This window comes from Arachis ipaensis, chromosome B7 (genome assembly GCF_059453495.1).
Source record: "Arachis ipaensis isolate K30076 ecotype BB chromosome B7, ASM5945349v1, whole genome shotgun sequence".
Taxonomy (NCBI): Eukaryota; Viridiplantae; Streptophyta; class Magnoliopsida; order Fabales; family Fabaceae; genus Arachis; species Arachis ipaensis.
In genome coordinates, this window is record NC_142442.1 from 84,195,931 (window position 1) to 84,205,275 (window position 9,345).

The following is a 9,345-nucleotide window of genomic DNA, read 5'->3' on the forward strand; positions in this document are numbered from 1 at the left end:
TTTAAAATCGTCCTTTTTACCAATTTTATTTTTTTATTACTAAATTACTCCTTATTAAAAAATTATAAAATAAAATAAATATAAAAAATAAAAAAAAAAGAAAGAAAGGGATACAGAGAAGGGGGAGAGAAAGGTAGGGGTGGGGGGCGCGAGAAACGGGGAAGGAGGGAAGGGAAGGGAAGAAGGGGGAAGGAAAGCCGCCGTCCCGCTGCCGCCGTCCTACCGTCTCGCCGCCGCCGCCGCTGCCGCTGCCTCTCTCCTCTCTAGAGCAACCACGATCCTCTCCCTTCCTTCTCTCCTTCCCTGTCTCGGATCTCCTCGAACCAGATCTCACCGCCAGCGAGCCTCCCTGCTTCACCACCGCCAGTGAGCCTCTCTGCTTTCCCTCCTTCAGTCCTTGTCGCAGAAGGAATCAGAGCCACCACTGTCTGTTACCCTCCCTCCAGCCCCTTCCCGTCATGCCCAGACCGCTGGCGCTCCACCACTGCCTCCCCTGTCCCCCTCTTTTCTGTTTTCTATTTTCATAATTCAGGTTATCATTTTGCTTTCAATTTCTGTTTTTGGTTGGTGTTAATTCCTTGATTTGATTCTGGGTTAGTTTAGCTGGATTTTAATTTTCTGTTAGTTGATTTTAGGTTATTGAATTGCTGAAAGTTGCTGCTGAATTGTTGTTGTTGTTGTTGTTGTTGAATTAGCTTAGATTTGATAGAATTAGCTTAGATTCTGTTAATGGTTAATTGTATACAAGATCCATGGTTGTTGTTGTTCTTCTTCTGCATCTGGTTGTTGTTGTTTCATTATTTTTTGCTGTTCTTCCGCTTCTGGTTGAGCTTGTTGTTATCCATTGTTACATGTTTTTGTTTCTGCATTTGTGTATCTGCTTCTGCTGCAATAAGTTAATGTTGAGAAAGAAGATGTGTGTTGAGGAAGAAGAGGGGTATTTTCGTCTGAAGAACGATTTTAAAATAAACTGAAACTTTGGAGACTATTTTAAAGAAAAAAAAAGTCAGGGACGAAATCGATTTTCGACCTCTACATTGAAGACCAAAATCATACTTATCCCAATATATATATATATATATATATATACCTCTAAAGTTTGAATTTCACTTTAGAGAGTAAAGTGTGATCTCTCACCATTAATTTTATAGGTGGGACCAATAATAAATATGAAAGAGAAACTATTCAATGGTAGAAGATCATACTTTACTCTCTAAAGTAAAATTCAAACTTTAGAGGATCTAAATCCTATAAAATGCGAGTTGAATAAAATTGAGCTTAATCCGCACCTAAAAATCCTATTCACACATCCTATTCACACCCTATCCTAATTATTTATGCGGATCGAATTGACAATCGCACCCTTCCTCGGGTGCATGTTGCCACCCCTAAATAACATCCACCAAAGCTAGTATGTAGGTTCTTCTGGAAGGTATTAGACGCACACCATACAAGGGGTGGGAATAGAAGATTCAGATCTCAAGTCTCAACGGCCAACGCCCCTCTATTTAAAGGAATGCACCGCTTTCAACGTTCCAATTGCTTGTAGCATTGAAACTCCTCTCATTTCGCGCTACCTTCTACAATCTTTCGCGTATTCTTACTTGCCTTCGCACATTGTTAGTTCTCTCTCTGGTATATTCTACGGAAATTAACTATGATGTATGAATAATCTTTTATTTTAATTTTAGTTTTTGATGGTTATTCTGGATTGGATCTGAAACTTTGAATCTTTGCAGTGCTGGTCCTGCCCTAATTTCTGGGAACGAAAAAGCAATAGCATTTTCAGTTAACATTGTTGGTTATTATTATTATTATTATTATTATCTATTTCCCAGATTCTTTTAGTTTTGATGATGGCGTTTGGATTTAATTAATCTCATACGCGTTTGGCTTTTTTCTTTAATACAGATACAAATAGGCAGAGATAGGATATTTTCTGTACTCATGTTTAGATAGTATAGAAAATACGAGAATATTTTGTCAAATTTTAAATGTATTTTAGAACCAAAACCAAACGAGTTTCTGTTTATAGTTTCTCTGGCTTTTTCTTTTAGAAACAGGTACCCAAAGTGCTGCCCAAGGTACTTGGAACGAGAAATGACAGATTTTTTGTTTTATTTATTATTTCATATGTATCCGAAATTGGGGTAGAAGTGAAAACAAGTGCAAAGAATTGGCGTGTTTTGATATAAATGCATGGATCCTTCTCAATTGAAGACTTGTGTCCCTTCCAAGGTTTATGGTTGATTGTTTAAGCCTCTTATCTAGCTGCATTATTGATTCTGTCAGGTTCTTGAGGTCTATTTGATTATATCAAACACCACACAGTTTATAGGAGGCTAACTAGTTTATATTCAACTGCAGTAGATGGCTGAGGTATGTGCATATGTGAAACTAATTATCTCTGCCTATTTTTGTTACTTTCTTGTAGTTTGATATACTTTGTGCTTTGCAATAGCTTACACATTTGTCCTATAATTTATCATTGCAGGAGGATTACAGGGTTACTCTAAATATTTATGACCTAAGCCAAGGACTTGCTCGTCAGCTTTCAACTACTTTCTTGGGGAAAGCCATTGAGGGCATATGGTGAGTGTATCTCTTTGGTGATGAGTTAAATGCTCTCGATCAGAATGAATAATCAGTTATGTTACTCGACCAATATGGACTCGTAAGGATGTGTAATTTGATGCTTTGATCTGTGGATTTTGAGCAGTTGTTGAAATAGTGCAGAAATAGATATTTTTTCCTAAATCCCGTACATTCTCATGCCTTTACTTTACTTTTCTTTTCCTCTTGCATTTCTCTGTAGACAGGCCAAATATCTTGAATGTTCAATTATTTTTCTTTTTTTATTGTATATTTTATTTATTAAATTGGCATATCAAAATGTTATTTGTAACTTGCATACTCTGTTTGCTGAACTAGTGTAGAAATTGATAATATATGACGCAGAACATTCTAATGCCTTTGTAGTCATGCTCATGCAATTATCTTGAATGTTTAGTTTTGTTTTATTTTATTTTTCCTTTTACACATCGGAAGGGTGTTAAAAACTTTGGATCTCTATTTGTTTGCAGGCACACTGGAATTGTGGTTTATGGTAATGAGTATTACTTCGGTGCGGGCGTGCAACATTCTCTTGCTGGATCAACACCTTATGGAACTCCGCTTAGAGTGGTAGAATTAGGTGTCACACATGTCCCCAAGGATGTGTTTGAAATGTATTTGCAGGAGATTAGTCCCCGTTACACAGCCGAGACATATAGTTTGCTTACGCACAATTGCAACAACTTTACCAATGAAATTGCCCAATTTTTGGTTGGTTCAACCATTCCAGAATATATCCTACAACTCCCTAATGAAGTAATGAGCAGCCCAATGGGTGCGCTTATATGTAAGTCATAGTCTGCTTTACTCTGTACTTCAAGTCTCAATTGTTATGGTTGTCCGCATCCCCTAGATATGGATAATTTTATTACCAGTGAATTGATAGGCACTATTATTACTAGTAATCTGCGTTTTGAATTTAAAAGATGCTAATGTAAAAATAAGTAGGGAATTTATTTCTCAATATTAGTGGAAGAGCAAATGGGGCAAATGCAATTGCAATCAAAAGTATTTATTCTCTACTAGATAGAGAGTAAGTTCTTATGCAAAATAGAAGAAAGTTGAATTCTATTAAATATGGGTGTTTGAAACTATTTTATGGTAGATGACATTTAAGTGTTTTTATGCATTTGGATGTGGAACTTGATGACATCAATGTTTTCATGCATCTGAATTTGTAACTTTTATTTATTTCGTCTTACTTGAACATTCAATGTGGCTTTGCATCTCTGTAAAAATTACTCATCTCTTACTCCCCTCCCATTTTTCTGATAGTTATCTGCAAACTACAATTATCAGGTCTGTGTTGAAGAATTTTCCTTTGTGAATGTAGAATGGTCTCTAGAGTTGCAAGCACAATGTATTATGTGATGTTAACTTGAAACTGCTATAAAGATATGATTATTCCTTAGGCTTTTCCTTTTCATTTATGTTGATGTGTGCTTGGTATTCCATAATCCGAAATCTTATATTTATAATCTCAATTTTCCAGTGCCCATGATACAGAATTTGGAGGCAACGTTGAAGTCAGGTGGAGTTCCTCAGGTACCGCAATTTAGGCCTCCAACAACTAGTCCTTTGCAACCTCCCTTGATTAACACTGCAAAGACTAGCGTTCCTAACTCGTCCACAGATGATGGATCAAAAAGCGGAGATGATAAAACTAAGATGACCGGAAACTCAGTGTCACCCTCTGCGAAACCAACAAGTGAGGCACAACAAATGTCATCTCCTAAAGGGGTTACAGGAGATCCCCTTGGTGATGCTCGCAGTAAGGTTCAAGATGAGATTGTCAAAGAGTTTGCAGCAATTATGGCAACTGGGACAATGCGTGCCAGCGAGGCTGCAGCCCTTGCCACTAAAAGAGTCATGCAAAGATATGGGCAAACTGTGGCGTCATCGTGAGTGCTAGCAACGCTGTCTTTGATGTGAGTTTCAATTTTCCTCACTGGCAATGTTGTTTACCTAATTGATCAATGATACCCTACTGGGTTCCAGATTACCCTATATACTAATGCTAGTATCTATCTCAAGATCGGGGCAAGCAAAATGCATTTTGCCCCTTGGGTTTTCGTGCCTTGTCAAAGGATTCAATATTTTTTGTGTTGTCATTTATTAATTAAAAATGTGACGAACATTGTCTAACGATTCTACTTTTCTTGGAATGCATTCTTTTAAAGTAGTATTTTAAGCTGTGGCTTTTCTTGATTTAGTAATTATAGTTACATAATATTATTTTTTCCCCGACTGTCTCTGTCGAGTGAAGCTTTTGTTAGTGACCGGAGGTCCCTATTGCACGTTAGTAATGATTCTGTATATTATTTCTCAATATTCTTGAGGTAATATTTAAAATGGCTTTTGAAATTGGATTTTCGACTCAATTTAACCTTCTAATTGATCCAAATTAGTTTTTGAGGTAAAGGAGTTCAAAACAAGGTGGAGCAAGAAGTACAAAGCAACTAAGAACAAAAAAACAAGCACAAAGAAACTAAAGAAAAATAAAGATTAAAGTAATACTTGCTGCTCTATTCCAGAATATTTTATTATTTTTTTATTTTTTTGAGTAAAGGAAAAATAGGTTACATTTTTGTCTCTAGTAATTGAAAAATACTTTTGAAAAATACTTTCAAGTCTCTAATGTCTTTAAAAGTTAGACAGATTAGTCCTTCCGTCCAAATGCCTTCGTTAGATCCAACGGAAAAGCCTGACGTGGCTTCTGTTTGTCATGCGTACGCGTGCGTGGGTTATGCGTACGCGTCGCATGACAGACTTCCCTCTTACGCGTATGCGTGTGCGTCGCCATGAATTCTCCACTTCATCCTAAATTCTCCACTTTGCATATTTTTTTTTTTTTTCATTTCTTTCAAGCCATTTTTGCGTTCAAAACTTTAAATCAATCAAACAAACATATCAAGATATCAAATGGGAGAAAAGTAAATTAAATTTAGCAATTAAGGGTGTGTTTGGCTTAGCGTTTGAAGCATCAAACGTATGTTTAGTTTTTTTGAAAGTTTCACTTTTTAGTTTGGCTATTTCTTCTTCTGAACGTAAACATGATTCTGCTCTTCAACCCAAGTTTAGCCAAAGCTAAAAATGATAGCTTTTGCGTTTATATTTTCATCTATCTTCCAATTTTGTTCTTCATTATTCATATGATTTATTTTGTTGCTTTTTTTATAATATTTTTTCTCTAGTACTCTCTCATGGATATTATTATTCTTTATAGAATTCTTATTTTTTTTGTTTATATATATTTTTTAGCTATTATTTTTTTGTATAGAATAATAATAGTAAAATTAGAGCGTACTAAAAAAGAGTACTAAGAATACTAAAAATTTCTATATAAAAATACGGAAAAGCTCTACATCCATGTAAAAATTACATGGATGGTATCTAGCGGTGGCAAAACTGGTCGAGCCCGTCGGGCCGATCCGCTAAACCCGCTAAAAAGGCGGGTCGGGCTAGGATTTGGAGCTCGCCAAATTAAAAAAAAAAACCGCCAAACCCGCACCGCCAAATTAGCGGGTTTTGGCGGGGCGGGGCGGGCCGATCCGCCGGGTCGAAGATTTTTTTTTTTATTAAATAAAAGAGTGATTACTATTATAAAATTAATAATTATAGAATTTTTAAACACTTTTTTTTCATTTTTTGTTTTTATTCTTCTTTTAGTTATTAACTTTATTTATTTTATTTTACAATTTCGTATATATGCTCAAATTATGTGACTTATTTTTTAAAATAAAGATGATTCTATTGACAAATATTATTTTGAACAATTTTATTAAAGTTAAAAATTAAAAAAATAATAATAAAATTATATTATAATTTGACTATTTTTTATTTGTATTTGATTTTTTAATTATTATTTTTTGGTTAATTTTAATGAATTTTATTTTAAAAAAAAAGAAGCGAGCTAGCCCGCAAACCCGCCAATCCGCCATAAAGCGAGGCAGGCTAGCATTTTGAACCCATTTTAGTTGGCGGGGTGGGCCGGTCCGCCCCGTTTATGGGACGGGCCTAGGCGGGGCGGGACGGGTTGGGGCGGGCCGGCCCGCTTTGCCACCCCTAATGGTATCCAAGTAACTTTCACTCCATGTCCCACACACTCGTTTGTTTTACACGCGCCTTTTATAACATATATAAGGTAATCCTTATTTTTTATGATCAACGTTTCTCAACGTAAACCTTTTCATACAACGTAAACTTCTTTCGCGTCTTCAACCTAATTAAATTCCTTGTTCTCCTCTTTCGCGTTTTTCTTCTCTGCATTATGGATCTGGATTGATTCAATGCAATTAGCTTCGTCGTTCATCTTCTTCTTCGTTTTCTTCTTCGATCTACACTTTTGAATTGAAACATTGAATGAATCAACTTCAAATCAGTTGAATGAGTGCGATTTGGATGATTCTTCTGAAACGCATCAATTTGATGAGGTTTGGATTATTTGAATTTTGAATCAAATTTAATGGAATGAAATTGCTAATTTTATTTGAAGTGAATTGAATGGACTGAGGTGATCTATATCTGAATTGAATTGAATTGAATTGATAATATGTAACTGTGAGTAACTGTGAGTGTGAGTAACTGTGAGTAAATGTGAGTAACTTTTCGGTTCGGTAAGTACTAAAGAGGTGATTTAGCATGTGCATGTGTTCGGTTCGGTATGCAAAAAGGAGTCTAAAAAAAATTAGACGAATATATTCTGTTTTTTTCCCTAAGCACTATATACTTGTTTCACCGTAATTAAGATTTCAGTTCACCATAACTAAGATTTCGGTTCACCGTGCAGATCAGCTGTGTTGTGGATGAAAAATTTGTCCCAAAGGTGGGAATGATTTTCAAGACACTAGAAGAAGCTAGAAAGTTCTACAAACATTATTCTAAACTTGCTGGTTTTTCACCAAAATAAGAAACAAGACTCAAGACGGAGACAAGATTAAGAATCAACTAATTGTATACTCTAGAGAGGGGAGGTGAAAATCAAAGATATCTCCCACTTTGAAGACAAACCCTTCAGCTGGGTTGTAAGGTCACGTATATATAATAAAGGATGTCGGTCTTTGGACAATTTCCAAAGTTGTTTTGAATCACTCACATCCTTGTTGTCCAGACCAGGCTGAGATGCTCAAACAACACAGGGAGCTTAGCATGTTCGTGTGTCGCACCATTGAAATCCATGAGGAATCCGGAATCAGACCGAGTAAGACTTACCAATCATTTGTGGCAACAGCTGGTAGCCACCATGAACTAGGCTTTATAGAAAAAGACGTCAGGAATTACATCACAAGGGAAGTACGGAATATTTCTGAAGAAGATGATGCCAAAGAATTTGGGAAGTACCTAGTAAGAATGAAAGAAAAGAACCAAAATTTCTTCTTTGAGCTCAACCTTGAAGACGATCATTGCATTAAACATGCATTCTGGGCTGATGCAAGAAGCATGGCTGCATTTGATTATTTCGGAGACGTGGTTTCATTTGACACCACATATAACACAAACAGGTATTTGGTTCTTTCAAATATATTTTTGATGTTCAGTGAGTGTATATATTTCAGTTCACCACCGTGTGCTTGTTATTTATGCAGGTACAATTTGGTTTTAGGTTCTTTTGTGGGCGTGAATCACCATGGCCAGTCGACACATCTTGGATGCGCGCTGATGAAAAATGAGGACATCCAATCATTCAAATGGCTATTTGATTGTTGGCTACGTTGCATGGGAGGGAAGGCACCAAAAGGTATTCTTACTGATCAATGTGCATCGATTCAAAGGGCAATTGAGTTGTGTATGCCAACAACAATTCACCGCTGGTGCATCTGGCATATTATGAAGAAGATCCCAAGCAAACTAAATGGTTACAAGGGAAACAACGAAATTGAACAAGAGATGAGCCGTGTTGTTTGGATCGATTTCCTTGGAAAGTACGGCCTTGGAGGCAATAAGTAGCTTTTAGGTAATTGAGATTTCAATTCAAATTATTCTTATGCTCATATCTTTTTTTCCCAAAGCATGCATTGTTTTAGGTTCACCAGACCTTATGAGTTCGGTTTGGTTTGCAGAGCTGTACGAGGATCGGAATATATGGATTCCGGTTTACTTGGATCACTGCTTTTGGGCCTGGATGAGAAGCACACAAGGGAGCGAGAGCATGCATTCATTTTTTAACAAGTTCATCACACGGAATAACTCCTTGAGACAATTCGTAAAGCAATATGACAATTGCCTAGCAAACAGAGAGCAAGCAGAGAGAGAATTCGATGCTGCAGATTTTCACACCATGATACCGTGCGCAATAAAATCAGCAATAGAGGCACAGTTTCAGCATGTATTTACCCATGAGAAGTTCAGGGAAGTTCAAGCTCAATTCAGAGGTAAATTGAACTATATCACAAGATCAATGCATTCAACCCTAGGTTTCATAACATATGAAGTCATAGAGCAGGTTTCCAACTCCACATTCAACAAGTTTGTTGTCACCTATGATGTAGTATCACGAGATGTAAAGTGCCATTGCTTGTTGTTTGAGTCTAGGGGCATATTGTGCCGCCATTCCCTAAGCGTCCTAAGCTTTTAGCGAGTGTATAATGTGGCACCGAAATACATATTGGAACGTTAGAGCAAGAACATAAAGAGGAGGCATACACACATCAAGAGCAGCCAAGATGAACCTCTACTGGAGCCAAGAAGTAAGAGATTTGATGAATTGGTGTTTCGGTCGCACAATATATGTGA

At 36.7% G+C, this 9,345-nt stretch overlaps 1 protein-coding gene across 1 annotated transcript; it reads left to right on the top strand.

The window, feature by feature from the left end:
• The first annotated feature begins 1,322 nt into the window (after positions 1–1,322).
• Positions 1,323–4,804, top strand: LOC107609260 (PPPDE putative thiol peptidase family protein). The gene is made up of 5 exons (XM_016311148.3): positions 1,323–1,619; positions 2,293–2,379; positions 2,495–2,592; positions 3,084–3,400; positions 4,106–4,804. The coding sequence occupies exons 2-5, from the start codon at positions 2,371–2,373 to the stop codon at positions 4,516–4,518; spliced, it is 837 nt and encodes a 278-aa protein (XP_016166634.1). The 5' UTR covers positions 1,323–1,619; positions 2,293–2,370; the 3' UTR covers positions 4,519–4,804.
• Positions 4,805–9,345: the final 4,541 nt, after the last annotated feature.

Coding starts and splice junctions, on each gene's coding strand:
- LOC107609260 (XM_016311148.3), top strand. Junction 2,593..3,083: donor AAAGCCATTGAGGGCATATG/GTGAGTGTATCT, acceptor ATTTGTTTGCAG/GCACACTGGAATTGTGGTTT. Junction 3,401..4,105: donor CCCAATGGGTGCGCTTATAT/GTAAGTCATAGT, acceptor TCAATTTTCCAG/TGCCCATGATACAGAATTTG.